The sequence below is a fragment of the Grammomys surdaster genome, unplaced genomic scaffold, assembly GCF_004785775.1.
Source record: "Grammomys surdaster isolate TR1022 unplaced genomic scaffold, NIH_TR_1.0 67, whole genome shotgun sequence".
Lineage (NCBI taxonomy): Eukaryota > Metazoa > Chordata > Mammalia > Rodentia > Muridae > Grammomys > Grammomys surdaster.
In genome coordinates, this window is record NW_021604569.1 from 7,397,669 (window position 1) to 7,423,642 (window position 25,974).

Below are 25,974 nucleotides of genomic sequence, written 5' to 3' on the forward strand. Positions count from 1 at the left end.
TATCTACCCCTAAGTTCCCTTTGAATACCTTATGGATTTCATTGCCACAGGGACACCAGCTACTCTAGCACACACTGCTCAACAGGACATCTCACACCTACCCTGGCCAAGCTGGAATCTCAGCAGGGTTCCCCAATGCAGAAATGTATCTTAGGCTGCACCACTTAGGACTTTTCCAGGATTCCTCACCATCTGGGCAATTGCCTAAGTCTTTGTGGTTGGTGTTCATTCTCTACTGCTGTCTAGACTAACATCCTCCAGGCTGCCCCTTCTCCTTCATATGGCAGAGAATGACAATGCCAATTTTAGAATATAATTTCTACTTCAAATGTCTCATTGAATAAAATCCAAACTCTGCTTATTTCTATAACTTCCCCCTTATAGCCAGAAGCAGGTAGAAACTTCATGTCCTGGTTGCTTTTTTGTCAACTTGACACAAACTAGACTTATCTGGGAAGAGGAAACTCAACTGAGCAATGCCCTCATCAGATTGTACACAGGTCTGTAGGTTTGTTTGTTTGTCCTTTACATCTGATGTGTGAGGGCCCAGCACATCCCAAGTGGCATAAGAAAGCAGGCTAAGCCAGTAAACAGGGTTCCTCCATTGTCTCTGTGTCAGCTCCTGCCTCAGTTTCCCTTGATGAACTGTAGGCCAAATCAACCCTCTCTTCTTCAGCTGCTTTTGGTCATGGTGTTTTACCATAGCAATAGAAAAACTAAGCACTTTTCTTGGGCACCCCCAAAATGGTCCTATCTTCTTACAGTTCTTTTGGTCTATAGCATAATTGTAATGAAACAGTTTTAATTTAATTATTAAGCACTTCTTTGGTCCTCTGCTCCTAGGTTGGACAGCACATTTGTTGAATGTATGATCTCTGTCTACTGATGATGAACCCCTCGGAACCTAAGAGTAAGCAGGACAGCTAAGTGGGTGTGGAATCCAACATTTGAGTTATTTTTCCAAAGTCACAGTGGAAGCTCGATGGCACAGTTCAAGCTGCCCTCAACGGCAGCTTTTGGCAGCTGAGAAGACTCAAGCTTTATTTCCCTGTTGCTTGCCAGCTGACTTTACTCAAAACTTCTTGCCTAGCAATCCTTGAAAGCAATGTCTGTGGCTACGGAGAGCCATTTAAGTGGAAATACAGTAACAAAATGCCCATCAAGAATCCAACTTTGTCTCCTCACAACATTTAAATATCAATTCGGCAGTCTGAGTTAATCAAATACACAGACCTAACTTCTAATTTGCTTCTTTTATTGGCTTTCCGAATTATAAATATAATCGTGGGGGAAAAATCCATCAGAGTCAAGAAAAGTATACAATGTCTCTTCCTTTCTTGCCCAGAGTGACAGGTTAACAGTTCATATGAATAGATAAAAATTCAAGTTGTTTTTTTGTTTGTTTTGAGAACGTTGTGACAAACATAAAAACAGATCGGTCTGCAGACTGCCAATCTAAACATTTCCAGAGCCACAGACTCAGAATTCCTTTTTCTGAATGACCTTACACGCGTGGCTCTGCGCACCCAAAACAACTCGCACTTACTTCTGCGGCTGCGAGTAAGCACTTCGTGGTCGTGGTCAAGTTGGCTGAAATTCAATCCATAGTGCTCGAAAGTCAATGGCATCCCTTTGGCTAACTTCATCTGACAGCCTTTTGCAAAAAGGCAAACAGGTGTGGAGTGTTAACTTCTCAGTGTGATTATCTCCAGAGGGTCAATCGAAGGCCTCAACGATAAGGATGGACGCCCCGGGTTATGGGGACCCGGCTCTAGGTTAGTGTTGAGGGCGTGCCGACTAGGCCGGCCCACCCAGCTCTACAAACTAGAGCAACTTCTCCATCCGGTCTCGCCGGCTTTTCCCAGGGCCTCACCTTGGCAGGTAGCGCTCTGGGGAGCCTGCGGAGGCGCTGGGTTGGGTGAGGGGGGAGCGTCCCGTGTCCCGCGTGATCCGCTCTTGGGTGTGGTTGGTGCCCAGTCCAGCAGCTTCACGGGGGTTCAGAGTTCAGATGTCTTGCTAAGCCCAACTCCTGAAGTCTTGCAGTGCAGACTCCGCACCCAGCGCCGCCCGCATCTTGCATTCTTGGCTTCCTGAGACGCGAGTGGACCCACGTGGAAACCTCATCATGTCTTTGATGGCTTCACAACCTGAAGGTCTGAAGAAGCCAAACAGGCACCACCCTCAGGCCTTGAGCATCTAAGTGGCTGCCGGTACTATGTACGCTGAGAGTAAAGGTCAGGTGCACTTGGGGTTCCCTCTCCTCACCTCCCCTGGTGGATCCCTCTCACCAGCTACACGGAGCTGTCTAGGCTTAGCCACACGCCAACGCTGGCTGGAAAATTCTCACCAAGGGCCACGCCCTAGTAGCTGAAGAGTTTAGACTAGACCCTGGATGTCAGCAGGATTTGGGACTCAAGTCTCTGCTGTTTTTCTGGGGGAGGCTACTTCCTGGGTGGGGGGGCGTGTAGTCTTTGGAGACCGCGTGCTCCAGTGTAGCCTTGGGTTTTCTCGGTGCAACGAGGGGCGGAGAGCTAGGGAAGGGCCCGGGGAGCAATCCCAGCGGGACCTGGGCGCCAACTGGCGGGAGGGTTCGAGTTCGGCCTTTCCCAAACTTGGGCCACGGGGCGGGAGCGCGGCCGTCCCGGCGGTGACGCGCGCGGTGGCGCGGCGTGTGATTGGAGAGTCGGGCGGGGGCGGTACCGAAGGGACGCGGCAGGCGGCGGCGGTGCCGGGAGCCGGGGCTGGGAGTGAGGCGCAGCTGCCGCCGCGGCAACAAGTGCTGGAGCTGAGGCGAGCCGGAGCCGCCCAGACCCCGCCGGGCCGCCCGTCCGCGCACTGCGCATGGAGCGAGAGCGGCGGCGGTCGCGGGGCTGAGCCGCAAGCGCGGCTGGGACGTGGATGCGGCCGCGGTCTCCCGCCCCGCCCCGCCGAGCTGGAGGTGTCCCTAGACAAGGTAGGGCCGGGTGGGTGGGCACCGGCCCTGCGTCCCCGCCCCGCCGCGCCAGTTCCGGCCGGTGTGGGCGCCCCGCGCTCCCGCCGCTCCTCTGTGGCTCCTGCGGTGTCTGCGCATCCGCTCCATCGGGTTCCCCTCACCGCCCCCAGTCTCACTTCTCTGGCCTCCGCACATCATTTCCCTGGCCTTCTCACCTCCCGGATCCCCTCACCAGTGTCCGTTCTTCCTGCTCGGCTTCCTCACCTCCCGGTCCTTCTCCCCTGCTTCACAGCCTCCTCACCTTCTCCCCAGTCTCCGGGCCTCCACCTCCCTCCCCAGCTTTTCACCTGCTCGGCCTCCGCTCTTCCTGTACCCACAGGGAGAGGGCAGCGACACCCTGAGCCGCGCTGCACCCCGCGCATGAAGTGCGGGCCTGGGCGGCGGGGGAGCGTCGCGGGCGGTGTGCTGCCCCGCCCGCGCACTGCGCCGGTCTCGGGTGCCGCAGGGGCAGATCAGGTGTTTGTGAGCCGCTGGCTGCCGTTTTGTACCCCCAACCGCTGACGTTGTTATCTCGGGTCCCCAAAGACTGGTTTCTGTGAAACTTCGGGAGAACCTTTCGCGTTGACCTCTAAAAAAATATTCCACGCCGCCCGCGTTGAATGATTAACCAGACTCTGGACAGCCTGGGGAGCTCCCCCTGCTACTGGCAGGTGGGCGCACCTGTGGGGCGGGGACCCTTCTGGGGACGTAACACCTAGCACCTGGTTAAATGCACTCGCCTAGAGTCCTCTGAGATCCTGGGTCTTGGGTGGAAAGGAAGCTCAGTGGAGACTCTTCTCTAGTGTCATCGTGCGTGCGAGGTCATCTTGAAAAGTAATGCACACATTTTATAACCTACGTTGGTCCCAGACTCGCTCCTGCCCCAAATACAGGGTGGCCGGCATTCGCTCCCCTGCCTGCGGTGGTCGTCCCAACACTTCCAACTTAACTGCTTCTAATGATTAAACCTGTTCTTCTGCCCCCGCCCCCCGTGCAAGCCATAGCTTTTCCAGGTTTCGAAGCCAGTGAGTGAAAATGGGCTTCATGTTATTACAGATTCTACCAGGGTGTTTATTTGTGCCTCGGAAAGTGATGGGATGGTTAATGAGAAGGCCACTGAACCTGAGTGGAACTAGGAGGGCGGGACCGGCGCCCAGCCCAAGCGCACTTCTGTGGAGTTCAGACCGCGCACCCCGAGAGGGGACCTGCTCAGGGGCAGGCCGGTCACTTTCCGCCTGTTCTAGTTTAACTTCTGTTTCTTTTGAATAGAGATTATGAAAGCCGATGGAACCGGGGAGTTTTTATGCTGGTCCTAGAGCTCTTTATACTTAGGTTTTAAGACCAAAGAAGTGTGCGGGAGCCCTGTAGAACTGGCCCGAGTAATTTCAGCCTTTTGCAGTGCGTACGTATGTGTTATCAGCAGATCTGCTTGGAACGCCTTTCTCAGCGTGGAATACTGCTTTCCCCTTCAGGACTCAGCCTGCCATTCTTAATATAGTGTTTTTGTGTAGATGGCAAATATAAAGAAATGCCTGATTCTCGGCTAAACTTAAGAGCAGAGAATTCACTAGTCTTGTTTCTGCCACGTGTTGTTAAATGACAAGTTGGTTTTTCTGCACGAGGCTTGTTTCCTCTATTTAGTTTCGGGAATGGGATACTTGAACAGTAAAATTGTTTTTAAGAACAAGTAAGATGCTTAAGCGCTTATAGACATCATAATGACGTTCCTGCTGGCCTCAGCTTACCCTTGCCAAAAACCAGTGATCTGGCAGAACCGTTCAGATTTGTCAGATTTGTCCAACCTGAAATTACCCAAGCTTGACAGACGGAGAGAGCAGATTTTTGAGACCTAAGGGAGAGGTAGCCTTTGAGAAAAACATAATTTGCTTATGAATTGCTTTCCCCCAAACCCATTGCTTTTGAAGGCCTGAGCATAGAGATGATTAGTAGTTTTGAATATATACTTGTTTAAAAAAATCATTCAAAGCTGAACATGGTGGTTCACACACCTTTAATCACAGTACTCAGAGGCAGCCGCTGATGGATCGCCGAGTTCAAAAGGCCAGCCTGGACTACAAAGAGAAACCTTGTTTCGGAAAACCAAAAAACAATTTGAAAACTATTTAGATTTCCCTTGTTCTAAAGTAGTACAGTTATGCTAAAAAGGGAAAGAGGGAACCGGTAATTTACTGTTGACTTTGCCGTATACTGTTTGTTCAAGTGTATGCGCATGGTTTTTAAGGGTTATATTAGGAAACAAGATCCAAACATTATTGCCCAACCTTAAAATGATGCTGGTTGGTCTAAAAGCTAATATTTGGTAATGCAACCTATTATAACACGTAAATAGTAGTACATAAATTACCAACATTCAGAAATGATCATAGAGCTCTTTTGGTCTTCTGTAATTGCTTTGGGGTCAAAATTCATTGTGGTCAATTGTCTGACATTTTCTAGTGATTACTGATTAAAGCATGAACTGAATGAGGGTCACTTCTTTTAAAAGCAATAAATATTTCCTAACAACGGAAGTCATCTGTAAAGGAGATACTGCATAGCCCCAGCCCACCCGCACCTTGCCCTCCCTAGATGTAGCTCTCTGGCTGTCTCTTTTACCTAATCTGGACAAGAGTGAGCACTTGATGAATATATTCAAATGGTAGGATGAATGTATTCCTCTCTGGAGAGGCAATTACTGTTTGGGTTAGAGGTGTGTGCATGTGTGAGGTGAGGCTTTTTGAGAATTGATGTAATGATTTCATCATTACCCACTGCTGGAGAAGTTTACCAGTCTGAACAGCGCCTGAGTGGGAAGCATGAGGCACTTACTGTTTGTGGAGGATTTGTTCCGGGTGCAGCTACTACTAGGAAACGTTATTCCTACTGAGTTTTCTGTTCCTTTCACCTGCCCCTTCTGTGAGAGGTTTTATTTTTGTTTTTTTTTTTTTTACTTTTGCTGCCTGCTTTGTTTGCTTGGCATGGCTTAATTACTGTAACAAGATCCAAACTCTTTGAGAGCCAGCATTGTATCTGGTTAAAGTATAATGCACATTTTAGCATTTATGTACTGTTAAGTGTCCTCATTTCCTTATGTAAATGAAAGAAAAAGTTATTTAAGTTATTTTCTGTTTCTCTCTAGACATTCTCTCCAGCAGGGTTTAATCTCCCCTCCCCCCCCCCCAATTCGGTAGGGAAATTCCCAGTAGTCAAGAAATTGATACTTGCCACTTTTCATTGTTACATTTTAAACTAGGCTTGTTTCTAGCCTTGGCTCTGGTGTGATTACAATGTATATTGCTTACTAGACATTCTTTTCTTTTCCCTTAAGAAACAAACTTATTAAGCATGGTAATCAGTTCTAAGACTATAGCAAGGCTCCTGAGCTGTGCTAAGGTAAGGTAGTTAGGAACATGAACTTGGAGTCTGTTAGCTGAGGTTTTCCTTTCAGTTAATGAGGCATAGTGTGAAGTTTTGTTTGTGTTAAGCATAGGGACCTGAGCTGCTTCACTAGGCTTCTGTGCCCCTTTTCTAACCGTGCTCACCCTGAAGGGCGGTGTCACTGGAGACTTTACTTGCAGCACCGTAGATTGGTTTTACCTATCCTCCAGTAAATCCGAATCAGCCATCGCATATGTGGTGTTTTATAACCTGTGAGATTTGAAAACTGATTTTGCCCCTAGCTGTGTGACTGTGGGTAAGTTGCTTGGCCGCCCTAAACCTCAGTTTTTTTCAGCGTGAGACGCTATGAAAATTAAAGTGAATGATACAGCTAAGGTACCTGGCTTCTGAGATCCTCGGTGAGTTTGGGGGGTACTTGTCATCAAGCCTGCCGTGGACCTCATGAGTACGGTGGAAGGAGAGAAGCAACTCCCACAAATTGCCCTTTGACCTCTGCTTTTGTCCCACGGCTGGTGCTCACATGCATGTACTCACATGCAAATTTATGTACGCACCAATGCCTGAGATGGTGTATTTTCTCAGTTTAAATAAAGTACGTCATTATAAAAGCTAATAAATCTTGTTTTGAGACAGTCTCAAACACCCTCTCCACCCTGGCTATCCTGGAACTCAGTATATAAATGAGGCAGATCTCAAACTCAGACCCACCTGCCTCTGCCTCTGCCTCCCGAGCTGGTACTAAATGTGTGGGCCCCTCCATGCCTAGCTAATATAGGTCTTGCTCTGTGGCATTTTTGAAATAAGACATGTCCTTAAAGTTGATAACCTCTTATTTTTCATTGATTTATCTCTGAGGATCCACATCTGGATGTCTCACTCAGAGCTGTTTGGGCACCTGGCTGGTGTGAGCTAGCTTGTAAAGAGTGAAGTGACTGAGCCCTGACTAAGCACTCAAGCGCTCAGACAGCCTTTACCACTTCATGTTTTGTGAGTGAATTATTCCAAAAGCGAGAGCACTTTGCAGCTGCTTTAATTGCACGCTTCACTCTGGCTGGTTAAACACCCTTGTGTGTTAATGGACATATCTCATTCTTTAAGTGCAACTTGGATGATTGATACTCTGCTCTTTTGCTTTGTTTTTGCTTTTCTTCTAAAAAGACCTTTTGACCTCCATTTACTTAGAAACAATATTCAAGATATCTTAAAGGAAACTGCCTTTGGTTGCATGGCAAGTTAAGGATAACCTTCTGTCACCAGCTTCATTTGTATCCTTCTGGGGCTCACTTCTGCATTTTTCAGCACTGGAATGACCATGAAAAACATGTTGTTGCTGGACTAGGTGACATTGACACTTGTGGATCTGCCTTAGAGGGTGCCTGGCAGATAATAGCAAGTCTTTGAAAGCCTAGGCTTGAGACTCTGTCCACACAGAAGCTGACACATTGTTTGAGAGGTGATGGCTGCCTGTGGCAGTTGTGTTTGCAGGTAGATTGCTATGGTCTGGGTCCCCTTTGTGCCGTTGGATCTAGAGTGTTTTCACATAGTGTTACAACATATGTTGGGAGCAGACAAGAAAGGTTTCCTGAGGAAGTGGCATTGAAACTTCACCTCACAATGATGAATGAAAAACACTTCAAGAACGGAGAAAGCAGCTAGAGGGTTGAGGATACGGCAAGAGGCTGAAGCAGGCAAGGTTAGGGACACCTGCGCCACACCTCAGCTCTGGAGAACAGGGCAGGTGGATGACTTTAGTGACCATGGAGAGATGGTTAGGAGGTAGTGGAGGGCCACTGAATGATTTTGCAGTTGTTGAAGAAAATGAGCTTGAGGCAGAGAGGAGGGACTCCCGGAGGCTGGTATAGTTTGTGATCTGCAGGCTGCCTGTTTCCTGTTATTCTGTATATGTGGTCTCACAAGTTGGAGGGATCCTTTAAAAATTGAAATATCTGGAGGTCACATCTCTGTGCTGACTCCTCCTGTTTCTGTTGAAATCTATCGGCAGTTCTGGGGTCTCCTAGAATATCTACCTTTGTCCCTCTCTCCCTCCCATTACCATCCTGCTCTTGGTGCTTGTGCCTACCACTCCCCTTAGGGGTGCTTGCTGGTCCTGCCTTGTTCTTCCTGGACATCTGCGTTAGCTTGTCACCAGCCTCTGGTTTAGGCCTGTTGATGTTTGTCTGATTACCTCATTGATTTTAGAAGGGAAAAATTGAGGACCCCAGGAGTGGTCCAGGGTTAAAGTATACATTTCATTTGACAGAGTTTAGTGGTGGAAAAAAACTCCGAGGGGGTGGCATTTGGAAACATAAAGAAAGATGTTGGAGAAGGGTGAACTCCTGGCAGGTCTGACTGGGTAGAGTTTGGGGTGATGTCTAAGGGGGACCCAGGGACCAGAGTGTCTGCTAAGGGAAAGCCCAACAGCAGACTTGGCCCAGCTCTACCTAAGGGACTGCCATTTGTCCCCATTTTGAGGACTCTGGCTAGGATCCAAAGCTACCAAAGTCAGGAGAAAGAGGAGGTGGGAGTGGGAGCTGTGGGAGGGGGTGGAGGGCAGGTATTGAGATCATGGCAAGCTGCTGTGTTGGGCCTGTGAGTAAGTGGAATGCCAGAACTATGACAGTCTGGCTGGGAAGGGGGTTGGTTAGGAAGGTCAACATAGGTCTAGGAGCACTGGCAAGGAGGGCATGTCTGTGACTACCAGAGAGGGCAGAAAGTGAGACCGCTGTTTGACCCAGATCCTAATGGGGCAGTGTCTGCTGTTACTGGAGTGGGGCTCTAGGGCAGTGGCCTTGCGGTGGCTAGCATGACTAACCAGGCCAGTAGAGATTTTATTGAAGGTGGTTTTGACTCTGGGGCTGATGACAAGCATCTTGGTAACTATGGCAACTGGTTGAGGGCAGTGTTTCCTGCCCCTCTTGGGGGTGGGGGGGAGGGGAGAAGAAAAACAACCAAATAAAATCTTAGGGCTGGCTGGTGAGCACAACTTTAATCCTAGCACTGGGAAGCAGAGGCAGAAGAATCTCTGAGTTTTAGTCCAGCCTGGTCTACTGAGACCTTGTCTTCAGGCTCCTTGGGGACACACACACACACACACACACACACACACACGATATGAGCGATCCAAGTCTGTTCTGTGAAGGTTCTAGCAAGATTCTGTGACCCATGAGCTCCACACTTAGAGTTTATGTTCAGGGTTTTAAGAAATTGCTCTTTGAAATGCACTACCAGAGTATGTGTGTGTCTGTCCTTCTGTCCGTCTGTCCGTCCCTGGCTTTCGAGTGCCTCTGTCCTTAAATGAACCCTTTAGGTCTGGCCTTAGATTGTCAAGGGAAACCCAGTGACATTTAAAAATCAAATTATTTGAATTATTTGTCTAACACAAAAAAAGATCAAAGTGAGTTTATAAACAGATGCCCTCTTAATCTTGGAGCTCTGTAGTGGAGAATTCAACCAAAGATGAGAAATATTTAGAAAAAAACCAAAACAATAGAAAATGATACAATAAAAATGACACAAGTTAAAGATACACTGTGACTCTAGCCCTGCACTGTGTTAGTACACCAGGTTCTGTAGGACAAGCTGAGTGCCAAGCCACCTTTCAGAGGCATCTTTCTGAGGCTTTGATAGGCACCAGTTGTATCTTGTTTAAATGAGAGGCAACCATTTTACTATTCTTTGCCACATAAGGAATTACCTCTCTTCAAATGAACTTAAAAATATCTCCTATTTTTAACTAAAAATATACTCCTATTTTTAACTGAATGTTTTCTTTTGAGTTTTTGTTCTCAAGGTTCTGTTGGGTCTTCTATTAAAAAAAAAAAAAAACCTCTGTAATGGAAATTTTCAAATCCGGTAGTGTGGTGAAGCCTCAGGCAATCCTGTTCTCGCCCCACCCTGCCCATATCCTGTCTGCAGCAGGCTCTAAGCAGAGGGGAGAGGGAAGTGCTCGGGTAGGGTGAGGCAGATAAACCCCTTCAGCCCTAGAGGATGGATTGCTGCAGCCCTGGTTCCTATGTAGTACATACTGGGATTTAGTACTGAGGTGATGGGAATTACTTATTCAAAGAGGCTAGGTTTCCAGTCAGTTCCTCAGTGTGCCCATATATTGAATGAACACTAATTTTTCTTGGCAAGTGGCCAGAGAAAGATACATTACTGTTTCACCTCTTTAAATACGTAGCTATTCGTAGTCTTGGTTGGATGACAGAATGGTTTCTCCACCTCACCTTTAATAGGACATTTGGACGAAAGGCCAAAATGTCCCTATTTTGAAGATAAATGTGTTTTAAATCTATGTGCAGAATTTAAAAATTGTAGCCAAGACAGTCTACAAATACCTCTCAGGAAGTTGAAGTCTAAGTAACATCTAAGAAGGTAGAGAAGAACTGGAGGTGAGGCCTGAGGGGAAGGGTGGCTTCCCCAGGACCACATGTCCTAGGAATAGTCTTCTGGGATGAGGATGGATGGTCCCTTACCACAGAGCAGAGGCATCCAGATGTATGGGAAGAATGCCTAGCTTTTACTGGTGGTGTGCTAAGGGAGCATCCATCTTCTAGGGCTCTTGAGGTGTTGGAGTGTACAGTCTGCCTCTCTCTGGGCTCAGAGCCAGTCTCAGCTTTTCTGGAGCCATTCTGTTTGGGAAACAGGCCTGGGAGGAAATGTACATTCAGGGATTAGATCTTCTCTTTTAGAGGGATGGACTCCTTTATGTGGGATGCTAAGAACCAGGAGGTGATTGTACAGTACCCACAGAGAAGAGCAGGGACTGAGCCTGGTCCTTTGAGGATGGGGTCGAACTTAAGAAGCAAGAGACCGTCAAAGATATTGAGAGTAGCACTCCTGGATGGATGGGGGTCAAGTCCCTGAGAGGGCTTGACTGGAATGGGTATCTCCCCCCACGCTGCTACTCCATACTGCTCTGCCTAAGGGCAGAGAATGTTTGGATTTCTAGTTCTCGCTGTTTCCTGCTTCTCTCAGAAGTCAGAACCTCAGCCAAGTTTCTGGCCTGAAGGGGCCAGTTTCTCCCTAAAGTGAGGAAGGAGACTTAGTAACTATTTTCCTGGCTTATAAGGTCTGTGAGCCCTTGGTTATACCTATAGCTAGGAGGAGCACAGTGAGGACTTAAGAGTGGGATTTATTATTTACGTTTTTTCTACTTAAAACCTAGGCTAAAATTAACACACCAAGTGATGAGTTCCGTTATCTTTGTTTGTTTCACCTTGCTAAGAATAGAGCCCAAGTTCCAGGTATGCCAGGCAAGGGCTCTGCTGCTGTGCTCTACCACCAGCCTCTGCTGTGGTTTCCATGCCCAGGGTTTTGCTTGACCCATGTCTGACTTGGATTTACTTTGTGGTGAAGAACTGCTCTTCCAGTTGCTACTCCTAATGAGACCATAGGCATATAGGAACACACCTAGTTTGTGTGGTGCTAAGGATCAGATCCAGGGCTTCTGGCAGATCTAGCTGAGCCACATCCCCAGTTCTCACGCCTGTCTGTAGAAGAGTCAGGTAGCTAGCTGTCCTCTCAGAGACTGTAATACAGTAAGTCTAGGAGTCCTGAAGTCTCAGGCTGTGGTCTCTTATTTCCCTTGGTGTCTTCTTCACAGCAACCAAGGATGTGTTCTCTTTTGGGAAAATGTGTTACTGGAAGCCTTTGTCCTAACAGCAGAGAAGTTGAAACTTCCCAAAGCAATTTATTAGGTTACTTAAAATAAAGACAATGTTTGAGATGCTCTCAAACTATATTTCACTGAGAATTACCAAATACAGTTTGTTAGAATTAAGAAAGACAGGGTTTGCCCATAAAGTACGTGCTGAGAATAGCTTAGGTCTGTGTTGTGAGCGTTTGTTTTAAGGCAGTCTTGTTGGGTAACCCAGATGTCTTCATACATACTTGTGATTCTCCTGACTCCCCGAGTGATGGAATTATAGGACAGTGACACCAGGCTTAGTCTTACATAGGTGATTTAAAATTTTTATTTTTGCATTTTTTATTTAATGTATGTGTATGCATGCTACATATATGTGTGCCCATTGAGGCCAGAAGACCTGGGTCTGGAGTTACATACAGGTTAAGTAAGCCTCTCTTAGGAGATTCTGGGAACTGAACTTGGGTTCTTAGGAGAACAGCCAGTGTTCTTAACCACTGAGCCATATCTCTATCCTTAACTGAAAATTGTTAGAAGATTTACTTTTATCTCAAAGTGTGTGTGTGTGTGTGTGTGTGTGTGTGTACACACGTTTGCCCCTAGTGATTAGAAGAGGACATCTGAGCCCTTGGGGCACACAATGATCATGGCCATTCTAATAGTTACTAAAAGTTTGTACTAACTGCTTTTACTGACTTTTTAGTGTATAAGTCTATAGAATTGGGTACCCAGCCCCCAGCCCACCTCTATGCCAAGATTACCAAGCCAAGATCAGTGGCCTGCTTATTTCTAGAAGCAATTACACACTTTATATAATGGGATTCTGTTTCTAGTACAGTATTGTAATCTATGCTTGTACATTTTTATTAAATTTTAATTGCCTTCTTCCTCCCTTTCCCCATCCCTTGGGCCTGTGTTTGTTTATAGACCTATTTAATTGTGACTGTTTCCTGAGAGGTATTTTCAGGTATCTCCACTGTCTTAAGGATGGTACTGGGTAATGTCCTCGTAATAGCAAGTGAGGTATTAAGGAGAAAAGTCTTTTGACAAAACTCACTGTAAAAGGACTGGCAAGTAGCTAGCCAAGGACTAGAGGGGGAATTATGTATGAAACTATCCAAGAATGATTGTCTCAAGCAATGTTACAGACTTGCTCAGAAAGAGTAAGCTTCCCTTAAAGCTGTGAGTGGCTGGCTGCACCAGCTCCCTTCCTCAGCACACTTGGGAGGTAAGTCATGAGGACCAGGAGCTCAAGGTCATTGCCCCTGTGTAGTAATTCAAGCCTACCTGGTTGAAGACCCAGTCTGAAAAACCCAGTCTGAAAAGTTTTCCTTTTATGTCCTCCCGTTTCCTCCCCTGCCCCTGGAGCCTGACATGCTTTGTTGATACGTGCCCTTAGCTTTGTTGTCTGTGGAGTGGCAGACTGATTAGAGATAAGAGTTCTGTTGTCCTGTCCTACGTGTTGTTAGAGTGATAAGTCAGATAAGTGTTCAGGAGATGCCAAAGGAAGAAGTAATAAAGCTGTCCCCACGTGGGTGAGGAGAACGAGAGGTTCAACTCCATGGGTATTTTGAGTTTACTTTGTTAATGAACTAGAATTAATAGACTGTGGAAAAAGACTTTGTCATCAATGATAATTCTCCCTGCAGGTTGACAGTGACATGTTGGTTCTCCCTGTGGATGACCTCAGCATAGTGAGGCCCTTGCCTCTGGGGACTTTGGTCTTACTCTGTAAATGAGGTGATCTATAAGGCACTCTATATGGTTGCCTGGACTAGAAATCTGCTTCTTTCTGCAGTTGGGCTGCAATCCTATAGGAATGCATGTGTGTGTTGTTGGGCAAACAATTGAGTGCAGTTGTACCTGGTGCTGCTTCTGATTACCTTTTCTGTCTTGCACAGGTTGGTCCCAGGGCAGGAGAGCCTGGGTTGTGGTACTGGTTTCCTTCTGTCAGGCTCTGCTGGTGGAGGGAGCTGAGGGCTAAAAGTTCTAACAGGTTTGCATGAACATGTTTGTGGCGGGGCTAGTTTGAGCCTTTGCCAATCTTTCATTCTACAGTGGGAATAAGTAACCAATCAAGGGTAACTCATGAGTCATAAAACACCTACAGGGGATTCCAACCGTGGCCCGAATGATGCCTGTTACCAGACCAACATTGTTTCAATACAGAGATTGGTACCGTGTTGACCATTTGCTATATGCTATTTTTTTTCTCGACTTGATTTTTTTGTTTTTGTTTTATAAAAGTCAGTCCTTGGTTTTTTTGAGAATTGTTTATGCCCCTTCAAGTATCAACAAATGCTGTGATTTAAAGACTGCTCTTCATTAGAGGTATTCTGTCTTCTTTGATGTTGATGGTGGTAGACCGCACAGGAGCAGACTCTGGGTTGGGTTCAAAGGTCAAAGCTCAACCCTACTGGGATTAGCTCTCCACAGCCTAATTGCTTCACACTTGGGAGCTGGTTGTGAAAGGTGACGTGAGAACCTCTGGACAGAATCCTGGGCAAAGGACAAAGTAGGAAACTCAGGAAAGAAGCCCATGAGAAGATGACAAATGAGAAAACCAAGACATGTGCTTTTCTGGTGGAGTGAAGGACGTTGTCCAAGGTCAGTGGGTGACCTTGTGTTCCTAGGTGTACAGTGGCAGAGGTCAGTCTGACCTCCCTCTGGTGGGTGCAGTCATAGTACCATGCTAAATGACTTCAAACGTGTGTGTCCTCTTTGCCATTTTCCTGAAATACTCAGATGGTGGGGGAAGTTAGGTGGCACACTGTCACATTTTCAGTTAGAGGGGGCGACAGAAGGGGGAAACAGCCCCAAGTAGTCGTGGGTGTACAGAGCCTGGCGGAAGCAAATCACCTGTGCTTTCAGAAGAAGTGCCTCAGTGAACCCCAAAGCCAGTTGCTTTTTTTTTTAAATAAAGAAATGATTATCTTTATCTGTTTGTTTTGCATACACTTTCAGCTAATGTTACAGGTGAAAATGTTAGAAACCAAGTGTCTCTACCTTACTGTGGTAGAGCTAGGCAGAGATAGTAATGTGTCAAATGCTTTAAGCAGGGGCAACGACAATGAAACATTTCAGTTTATGTTGTAACTGTACTTGCATGCCAACTGCATTTATCTTCACTGTGGACATTCACGTTGGAGCCCTTCCTTTTCTTTTATTTCCTGTTTGTATGTGATGCAGCCGATCTGTTTTCACTTTTAAGCAGAGGTGTGAAAGAAAACATGTATAATCTGTCTGACTGCCTAGCCCAGCACAGTCAGATTAGCCACCAGTAGCCCTTTGCTAACTGGGAGAACCCCTGGGTCCTCCAGCCCCTACCTGCTCTGTCCTGGTGGCTCCAGAGCCCATCTGTCTGCAGTTGCTTTGCGTTCCCACCCCAGTTCTTGTGCACCCTGCCACTTGCCATACTTCTAAAATTAGCCCTGATATACAAACCCCTCAGGTCCTGTCTCAGCCCCTGCTGTCAGTTAAAGCTGTGCCATTTATTGCCTCTGCTAATTTCACCGGAAGCTCTTGTTTGGTGGCCTCTCCCCTTAACTCCAGGTTAAAGGGACAATATTATGGTTAGAGGGGACTTTGGGTCCATGTCACAGAGACTGTCAGCTTGCACTGGTTCATTGGTTACTTACAGCCTGTGCTGCAGCTGCACCTGCTGTTGTTGCCTGACCTCTGAAAATGAATCTGGGCCGTTAGCTATTTCCCTTTACTCTCTTTGTAAGTTGATGGTTCCTGTTCGCTGGTAGGATAAAGAGATTTTCTTTCTTGAGCTCTTGTCTATGAATGGTGAACGTGTAGTCCTGTTTCTAGAGTATGGGTTGCTTTTCTCATGCTCTGTGACGCCAGGACACAGCTTTTCCCCATACCTGGCAGTGCTATGTTCTCACTCTGGCAGCTTAGTGAAGCTGTGAGGCTGAGACAGCAGTCTGCACCCAGCCCTCAGCCTACATGTGCAGATACCTGGGCCCTGTGGGCCTGGCTGTGTCGTGAGATAGCCAGCTAGGCTGTGTCCTGAGCTGCATGGACTCCAAGAACATTGTGATGTTTCCTGAGATTTCCTCTCAAGATGGACACTGACCTTGATTTCCGAAGCTCAGGTCCCCGAACTCCAGAGAATCTTTGTTCCCTGTTCCCCTTCAGGACATAACAGAGTGAGACAGACTTATGAAACAAAACTCTTTTGTATAATTCACCAGCCGACATATGTGTAAGCAACATTCTCAGTATCTTTTTAGAAAAAGGTTATATGTATTTATTGGTCTGGTTTCTACTTTATATTCACTGCTTTCAGTGACTTTGTCACTGAGTGGTGACACTGAGGCGTGTTACCTAGAGCAGATGCCTATGTGTAGGCCACCCTGACAGGATATGAGGGCGAGCTGGTGTTACATGGGGGCCCTGAGCTCCAGCTCCAGTAGTGGGGAAGATGTCATGTGCGGATGAATGTCAGTGATGCCTGACTTTGGGAGCTGCGTGTGCAGGGGACTGATCAGCGTGGGAGTGTTATAGTGAGCAGTGAAAAAGAAGCAAAGAGGAAATTCTGGGGTTTCCCCCATGCCCAGGACCAGAGAAAGCCGAGTCTGTTAGACATTCTGAAACTGCTCAGAGTTTCAAGAGTTACAAGTGTTAATCCATGTGTCCTCCTTTTGGAGGTTCAGTGGGTGGTTGAAAATGTCTTAGTCAGTGAAGAACAAAACTGGAGAAATGTGCTGTGTTTAGTATTTGGTGCCAGAAGCAGGAGCCCCAGAGGAGAGCTGTTGAATTGATGATGTGGTATTGAAGACAAGGAGCTGGTCTGTGGATTGTTATCAGGCCGTTATACACTGAGGAAACAGGCTTGGAGAGGTCAAGGAAATAGTAGTTTAGCTCTGATTATCCGATGGAAGATGTTGAAGATGTCAGACTGGCTTTTAGCCTGAACAGTGGGTCTAGGCTGTCTGTCTGCTAGCTCTGGGTTTTTATGTGCTTTTCTTTTTTGAGACAAAGTTCCTCTGTGGAGCCCTGGCTGTCCTGGAGCTATCTCCATAGATCAGGCTGGCCTTGAGCTCAGAGATCTGCTTGCTTTTGATTCTCAAGTGCTGGGATCAAAGGTGTGGGCCACCTCTACCAGGCACTAGGCCTGTTTTTAAATTACATAACCTTTCCACTGAGGACTGTACCATTGTTTTCAGCTTTATTAAACATAGGGCACGGTGGTCTTTGTTGCTTATTTTTCTCTTCTCTTTCTTAATGATCTGCATGTATTTACTTGAAGGATAAATACAGAGGTAGATTTTATTTTATTTTTTTTTTTTCATTTTGTTTGTGGTACCAAAGATGAAATCCAGGGCCTTTTGCATGCTGGGCAGGTGCTCTGCCACGAGATAAACTAGCCTAGCCCTGTGAGTAATTTTATTTAAATGGTAATTCCATTTGAGCAAAAGAGCCATAATAGGTTGTAGAGGAGGAATAGGTAAAGATCAGAACATGTCCTGCCAGACACTTTGATCTGTACTTCTGCCTGTGGGGACATGTGGCTGAATAGACTATTTGGAAATACTTTTCCCTTTTAGTTTTGGTCATGGAGGGGAGAAAACTAGTAACTAGCAATTTCTTAAACTCAACAGAAAACTCTGGCAGACATGCTTTCCTAACCTGATGCTATGGGGACTCCTGGGGTTCCTCTGCCTCGCTCTGGCAATGACCTAGCCATTTGTACTGATTAGGGCAGAACTCTAGGAATGGCCCAGGCCTTCTGGTCCCGCTGATAGCCTCCCTGGTAACCTGTCATCTGCCATTTTGCTGGAAGCTGTTCTCTCCACAGAACCACTTAGCTGCAAATTGTGTCTGCTGCTGTTTGTTTGAGCAGGACCCAGGAAAGGCTGGCAAGGATCAGGCCACAGATTGGAGCTTGGGAGATGAAGGTGTTAGGGAAGACAGGCTCCCTGAGCATCAAGGCCCAGGAATGTACAGTGATAAAGCATCCGGCTTGGGCGTGCTTCGCTCTCCTATTCTTTCTGAGATTGGTTGGATTTGAGCAGCAGTGAGCCAGGCTCCATTCTCCTGTGTATAGCCATAAGCTTGACGTCTATCCTCTTCTTTGCTTGACGGGGTTGGTCACTTTTATTTTATTAGAAAGGTCCTGCCTTTCTTTTTTTACTCCTCGTGTGTGTTGGCAAGATTTCCGCTGCTGTGACAAAATGTCTGTGCTAAGTAGACTTAAAGGTGGAAATGTTTATTTGACCCATGATTTTGACCATGGTCACTTTGCATTTGGGTCTATGGTGGTATACCTACATCATGGTAGGAGTATACAGCTGAGGGAACCAGTCACTTAAGGACAAGAAATGAATTGAAGGAAGGAATAGATTGGGCCCCATTTTACTAACTTTCTTCCACTAGGACACTGAGTCCCACTACCACTTGGTAATGGCAAGGTGGGGGACCAGGCCTTTGGAGGACATAAGGTCCGAGCTCCTAGTGCCTTGGTACTGGGGGAAATGCAGGGCATCTTTATTGGCTTTAGGCTTGACTTGGATGCGTTGCTGGTGCTGACCCTGGTTAGCTGTTGTTGGGTATCTACCTACCTTGCCTGAGATCCTTGAAAGGTGGGATAGGGTGGTCATGGCTCAGTGAAAACAGGTTGTCATGGCTGCCTGTTCACATTCAGGAGTCTGCTGGCCAGTAACTTGCTTACGTGTCTGCATATCTTTCAGAACTGGAAGGAACCTCTTAGCAGCATGCACTTTGGTAGCTTCCAGTGTCCCATCAATGAAGCACTGCAACTGTCCAGTGTTCTGGAGCCGTAAAGGAAAGAGTCTGGGTGGCCTGGGCAGCTGCAGTGCCTTCTTTGCGCTTGGTTACAGTTAAACTGACTGAGTGTGGTAGCGTGATGGTCTTCTGTGAGTAGGTAGACTGTAGGCTAGGATTACACAACTCCTGGTTAGTGCAACAGGAAAGTCTTGGTGACTTTTTGACAGCCATGTTTTGTGTTGGGGAAAAAGAAACTAAGAAACGAAGTCAAGAAAAAGAAACTGTGACTCCCAGGACCTGGCTCTCTGAAGGACACAGAAGGCTGAGGGGGGCTTCTGGTCTCATGGTATGGCTCCAGAGCAGTCTGCCCCAGCCGACTCTCCTCAGTTACGAGGTGTCAGTATAAGAGACATTTTGTCTGAGTAATTCAATAAATGTTACTAATCTTACCTGCTTCTTGCATCTGACTTTTAATTTATGGTACTTTGAGGGTTGAAATGTATAAATATAAAATTTTAATAATTACTTATTTTAAATAAAATAACCACTGAACATAAGACTAGTGCTCCTTGGTCTCGTTCCTCACGGTTGCACCCACTTGCATAGAGTTCCAGTTCAGCCATTTGGCAGCTGCATGATCTTGGGCCGGTCCAGTCACTTCCTGTGTTTAGTGTCTATGTGGCCAACAAAGGGAGGCACATTTACAGTAACGTGGGAGGATTGCCAGTTCCAGGTGCCAACAGATGTATTCATGTTTTACTTCTTTGTCTGAGAGCCTTTCTGAAATGTGACATGGCGCTTGGAGCTGGCATGGGCATTGTGGGTGGGGTGTGGACAGAGCCTTTGGTGGTGGGAGCTGAGTTTTGGGGATCCATGAAGTCTCCAGATAAGAACGGCCATGGGGACCAGCCTTTGTTATAGCTCGTGTTGCTGCTCAGGAGCCATTAGTACGCGGTCCTCACGAAGCCTAAGCACAGCGTTGTGTTTATAATCTTCTTGCCCCAGCATCGCCTTTCCAGATATTTTAGCTGCAAAATAAAAAGGGAAGGTTTTTTTTTTTGGGTTTTTTAGAGATTTGTTGTTGTTGTCGTTAAAGTCAACTTCAGTGTTGTAGAAGTTTGAAAACTATCTGTCCTTAGCTGAGTGGCAGTGCACACCTTAAACCCCAGCACTCAGAGGCAGAGGCAAGTGCGTCTCTGAGTTCAAGGCCAGCCTGGTCTACAGAGAGAGTTCTAGGACCACACAGAGAAATGGGTGTGTGTGTGATTGGGATGGACCTTGAATGTGTCCATCCCTGTTGGAAGAAATGAAAAAAGTTAAGATTTTGGTGTTTGCATGTAGGACTTTTTTGCTTTAATTCAGGGGCTCATAATGTCGGGTAATGCAATTTCTCCAACTTTGGTGTCAGTGTTTCTTAAATTCCTTTTAAGCAATGTAACTACCTGGGAGGGGGGCACCAAAAACCACAAAACGGGCTTTATGTCTACAGTGGGAATTACTTAACTACTTAGAGCTTTCCCACAGCTTCTCTCTCTCTGTTTGTTTGCTTTTCTCTCTCTCTCTCTCTCTCTCTCTCTCTCTCTCTCTCTCTCTCTCTCTCCCTCCCTCCCTCCCTCTTTCTTTCTTTCTTTAAATGGGATCTTTGCCTTATGTCTTCTGTTCTGTGAACTTCTCTTGCTGTCAGAGTCTAAAAGCAGAGCCCCCATACAAGAGTCAGTGTGTAGGTCACAGTGAAAGATAACATCTAACTCTGGGGATGTGCACCTGAGACTCACTCCTCAGTTAAGGAAGAATACCCATTTGCAGTTAGTGGAAAGGGTTCCTCCAAGCCTTTGGAGACGTAAGGTCTGTCCAGAAAGGCTTTCTGAAGGGACTTGGAAGGAGCTTTTCTCCTCTCTTGTTTCCCTTTCTATGAAGGCTCTAGGCCCCCAACCTTTTCATTCTTGAGCCAACACCGAAAACTTCACCAGGTACCTGGGTCAGAATGACCAGCAAGGATGGACACTTTTCAGACATGTCCCCTCCCGCCCCACCTATGTTGCCTTGGAACTCCTGCCTCTAGGTGCTGGGATTAACCATGTATACTGCCACCACCACCACTCAGCTAAGGACAGACACTTTACAGGATGCAGTTCACTCCTTCCTGACTAATTAGGTAAAACTCGGCCTCCATCCCAGTATTTTTACTCATGAAACGGCGTCTTGTGATCTTGGCCGGGGGTTGAGGTGAGTAACAACAGTCCAGGAAGATGCTCCGCGTAGACTGGCCCTCTTGAGCAAGTGCATTTGGGAGGACACTGTTTCTCAGCGAGCTTCAAGTGCATTCACATGTCCCAAGGATTAGTGGGACTGGGGAGGCGGCCAGTGGTGACACACATTGGTGGTTCTCCCAGAAAACCCGTGTGGTGGTTAGCAACAACAATCCTAATTGCTGTTCCAGAGGATCTTACAGCTTCCACTGGCTTCTGCAATACATGCAGTGACATATATTTGGGCAAACACGCCTATGTAATTAATTAGTTAGATGATTTTTAAAAAGGATTGGTAGACTTATGAGAATTGTCACATGGATCAAACTGGATTCCAATAATCCCTGGCTCCACAGCCCTGCCGTGCAATTAATTGGTTTACCTGCAGTGATTTTTCCTGCTGTTTACACTGCATCTTAGGAGACTTAGCACTAGAATTTCTCAGCCTGCAATGCTAAAGAAGTGTGTGTGCTTCTGTTTTGTAAACCGTTATCCTTTATTTACTGATATCTCGATTCTTTTACTAGATTGAAATATGTCTAGCATTGAGCTTTTGCCTGTAATCACAATGTGTATTGGATTTTTCCTGAGCACCCTTCCAGATGTTTGCCTCACGATCATTTTTTCTGTTTATTCCAGTACTTTTTCTTGTTACATCCTGCAGAGGGGAAAGAGCTCACAACCAAAAGAGTAGTAGTTCTGAGGAAAGTGTGTGTGTGTGTGTGTGTGTGTGTGTGTGTGTGTGTGCTTGTGTGTGCTTGTGTGCTTGGGTGCTTGTGTGCTTTTGCACATGCACACATATGCACCCGTGGCTGCTACAGCACACATGTAGGAGACCAGGCCAACTAATAGTGCCAGTCTTCATCTTCTGACTATTTGATGTAGGGTCTCTTTTGTGTTGTTGCTGAACCCAGAGATCTGTCCAGCACCTGGCTTCCTGTTGAAGCACAGACTTACAGGCATGCTATGCAGCTCTGTGTGGCTTGGAGATGCTCACCCTGAGGTCCTCTGCTTGCATAGCAAGTGCTTCGTCCTCAGCTCCATGAAGGCCTCATGTTAGCAGTGGATCTGCCAATGTAAAGAGAACACTTTTGGGAGGGCCTGGAGAGATGACTCAGTGAGCAAGAGTGTTTGCAGAGGACCAGGTGGTCCCCAGCACCCACAGGGCAGGTCATAACTATCTGTAACTCCAGGTTCAGGGGAATCTTACGCCATCCTCTGGCCTCAATAGACCCAGGCATGCATGTGGCACACATGAATACATGCAGGTAAACACTCATAAAATAAAAACGAAAGAAGTTCTAAAAAATAATGGAAACCATTTACTTTTGAAAAGTGTCGTTTGGAAGGACTGAGTTAGGTATGGTGACAGATCCCTATAATCTTGGTCCTTAGGATGTGGGGACAGAAAGACAGGAAATTCAAAGGTTATGACATGTAAGTGCTAGGAACTAAACCTGGGTCCTCTACAAGAACAGCAAGGGCTCTTAACTGCTGGGCTGTCTCTCCAGCCCCTTCTTTTGTGTATTTACACAATCTGTGTATCTATAGTTATGGAGGGCCTAACTAAGCTTTCTATAGTAGGCTCTTTACACACTACTATATATAAGAGACACAAGTAGCCTTGACTTTCTATGAACTGAACTGTCCAAACTAGAATAGTTTCACAGTGTTATCAGCACAACAAATCCCTTTTCACTTTGGGATTCTCTGTTGGAAGCCAATGAACTTAAAACAATCCACCGATTTTCACTTTATTTACATTGTTAGGTTAGTAAGTAATTCGGGGTTGGGTCTGCATTTTTAAATTGACAGAAATTTAGAGTGAATGACATGACACTGTACGTAGTGTAACATGTAATTTATAATGTATGTGTACATATTGAACCACAGAATTAAAAATTTGTTATTATGAATTGTAGGTGACTTAGTTTGCAAAGCTCTGATTTGTATATACCTTTTTAAGCAAAGTAGTTGAACAATCGCAAGGTTATTTACTTTGTGTTGTTTGCTTCTGCCCTCCAAGTGTCTAAAATACATTAACCATTACTTACATAGTGATTGTAACGGGCCAGGCGGGATTTGAAAAGCCTTGTATACAAAAATTACATATTTTATATAACCAACCCCCTTTGTAGATGTAGAAATTGAGATTTAATTTGAACCATAGCTGGTGAGTCCGGAGTCCTTATTTTAGAACATTTATTCTTAGGAAGACTTTTTAAAAAATAAAGAATGGGTCTCACTGTGTAGTCCTGGCTGGCCTGGAACTGGGTGATTCATCTGCCTCTGCCTCTTGAGTGCTGGAAGTAAAGGCATGTGTCACCATGCTAAGCCTAAAGTGTACATGGGCATCAGATTCACAGTTGAATAACATGCTTTCCTTCATTTTCCCAGATATGAGAAATGAGTGTGGGGCGTCGAAGAGTAAAGTTGCTGGGCGTCCTGATGATGGCAAATGTCTTCATTTATCTGATTGTGGAAGTCTCCAAAAATAGTAGCCAAGAAAAGAATGGAAAGGGAGGAGTGATAATACCCAGAGAGACATTCTGGAAGCTGCCCAGCCCACCACGGGCATACTGGAACCGGGAACAGGAGAAGCTGAACAGGTGGTACAATCCCATCCTGAACAGGGTGGCCAATCAGACGGGGGACCTGTACACATCTCCAAACACAAGTCACCTGAACTATTGTGAGCCAGACTCCACGGTCATGACAGCGGTGACAGATTTTAACAATTTGCCGGACAGATTTAAAGACTTTCTCTTGTATTTGAGATGCCGGAATTACTCGCTGCTTATTGACCAACCGAAGAAATGTGTGAAGAAGCCCTTCTTACTATTGGCGATAAAGTCCCTCATTCCACATTTTGCCAGAAGGCAAGCAATTCGGGAATCATGGGGCCAAGAAACCAATGTAGGTAACCAGACAGTAGTGAGGGTCTTCCTGTTGGGCAAGACACCCCCAGAGGACAACCACCCTGACCTTTCAGACATGCTTAAGTTCGAGAGTGAGAAGCACCAGGACATCCTCATGTGGAACTATAGAGACACATTCTTCAACCTGTCCCTGAAGGAAGTGCTGTTTCTCAGGTGGGTGAGCACTTCCTGTCCAGACGCAGAGTTTGTCTTCAAGGGCGATGATGATGTGTTTGTGAACACCCATCACATCCTTAATTACTTGAATAGCTTATCCAAGAGCAAAGCCAAAGACTTGTTCATAGGTGACGTGATCCACAACGCTGGGCCTCATCGGGATAAGAAACTGAAGTACTACATCCCAGAAGTCTTCTACACCGGGGTCTACCCACCGTATGCAGGGGGCGGTGGATTCCTGTACTCTGGCCCCCTGGCCTTGAGGCTGTACAATGTAACTGACCGGGTCCATCTCTACCCTATCGATGATGTTTATACTGGAATGTGCCTTCAGAAACTGGGCCTTGTTCCAGAGAAACACAAAGGCTTCAGGACATTTGATATTGAAGAGAAAAATAAGAAAAATATTTGTTCATATATAGATCTAATGTTAGTACATAGCAGAAAACCTCAAGAGATGATTGACATCTGGTCTCAGCTGCAAAGTCCTAATTTAAAATGCTAAAATATACATGAGCTACATTTCACAGAAAGGCCTAGCCTGATTAGTTCCCATCATGTGCTTTCACAGTAGGTGAGTTCTGTGTGAGGCCGTTAGCCTTCCCAAGTAGGTAGCACCTAGGCCTCCAGGCCCTCGGTCTATCCCTCACCTTGTGAAGATAACTCAGCATGGCAGAGTGAGTGGTTACCACTCTTCCTCTGGCTGCCGGTCCTCAGTTTCTAATTTGTTTTCTTTCTCCTCCAGAATTTGACCATGAAGATTTTTTGTTGTTGTTCTTGAATGTGGTATGCTCCTGTTTTCACTTTAATGATGGAGATATATATATATACACACATATGCCAGGTGTATAAACCTATTGGCTTATCAAGATTTTGTAGAACACAGCCTGGTGGTTTTGTGAAATGGAATTCTATGTATTTTCATAAGATTTTGATGGATTTTAAAAGTTGTCTAGAAAGTGGACTGACGTCAACCTTCCCTGTCACCCAGCAGTATTGTCCTTGTGACTAGAAACCGTTACTGCGGTGCACATAGTTCTTCTTGTCAGGGCTTATGGCCATTAGGACAGAGGAGATTTTCTTTTACTTGTGATTGGTTTCCTAAGTGGCATCATGGTAGTTAAACCTAATTTTAGTATTTTGAAAATCATGAGTGTGATTCCCTAAGGGTCAACTGAAGACTGAGTGGCCCGACAGCCATATGGGTCTGTGAGTGTTCAGTGTGAGCCAGGAAGCATTTGTGACTTCCGAACTTGGTAAGTGGTTTTTGTCAGTTTAAAACTCCAAGATTCTATTCTTGCCATATTATCACATGTAATTCCTTAATAAAATTCTCCTGGATAGTGACGCTTTCCTGTCTCAGTGTAGAAGTGCCTATGTTTTTATTTATTGTTCAGATCAAAGACCAAAACATTTTCTTAAAAAATATTTTGTGTAATATTTTATTTGTATACAGTGTTGTTTGTGAAATATTTAACTAGAGCATGATATTTTATTTTTTTCTCATTTTTAATTAGTTCTTTGAGAATTTCATGCAATTTGTTTTGATTGCATTCACCACCCATCTCCTCCCAGATCCAGCCCCTAGCATGATGTTTTAAATGTTAAGCTGTAACATGTTAGATAAAGTTAACTCTTATTTTTGAATTTTAGAATTTGGATTGGGGGGGGGGCGGGTATGACCTGCTAGAGAAAATAAAGTTCTGCCAAAATATTGCTTATATCTTCTATCTTGTAACATGCTTTCTTGAAATATTTTTGTGCTTTATTCTCATCTGTGCTACTAGGGACTGGGAAAAATGTGGAAATAAAGTGATTGTATTTTTTAATCGTCACGTGTAATAAGTGATAATCTTTTGTTCTTGTTTCCCTGTG

At 45.8% G+C, this 25,974-nt stretch overlaps 1 protein-coding gene across 3 annotated transcripts; it reads left to right on the forward strand.

Annotated features, from left to right (window-relative positions):
- Positions 1-1,861: 1,861 nt before the first annotated feature.
- On the forward strand, positions 1,862-25,934 carry B3gnt2 (UDP-GlcNAc:betaGal beta-1,3-N-acetylglucosaminyltransferase 2). Of its 3 annotated transcripts, none has more exons than XM_028779180.1 (2): positions 1,862-1,881; positions 23,402-25,934. In XM_028779180.1, exon 2 carries the CDS (start codon positions 23,411-23,413, stop codon positions 24,602-24,604), a length of 1,194 nt encoding a protein of 397 aa, XP_028635013.1. In that variant the 5' UTR covers positions 1,862-1,881; positions 23,402-23,410; the 3' UTR covers positions 24,605-25,934. The 3 variants fall into 3 exon arrangements, with proteins under 3 accessions (XP_028635013.1, XP_028635004.1, XP_028634996.1); XM_028779171.1 differs by lacking the exon at positions 1,862-1,881 and adding an exon at positions 2,211-2,234; XM_028779163.1 differs by lacking the exon at positions 1,862-1,881 and adding an exon at positions 2,860-2,953.
- The last annotated feature ends 40 nt before the right edge of the window (positions 25,935-25,974 follow it).

Excerpts from the sequence above, each read along its gene's own strand:
- B3gnt2 (XM_028779180.1), top strand. The coding sequence starts at position 23,411 with ATGAGTGTGGGGCGTCGAAGAGTAAAGTTGCTGGGCGTCCTGATGATG.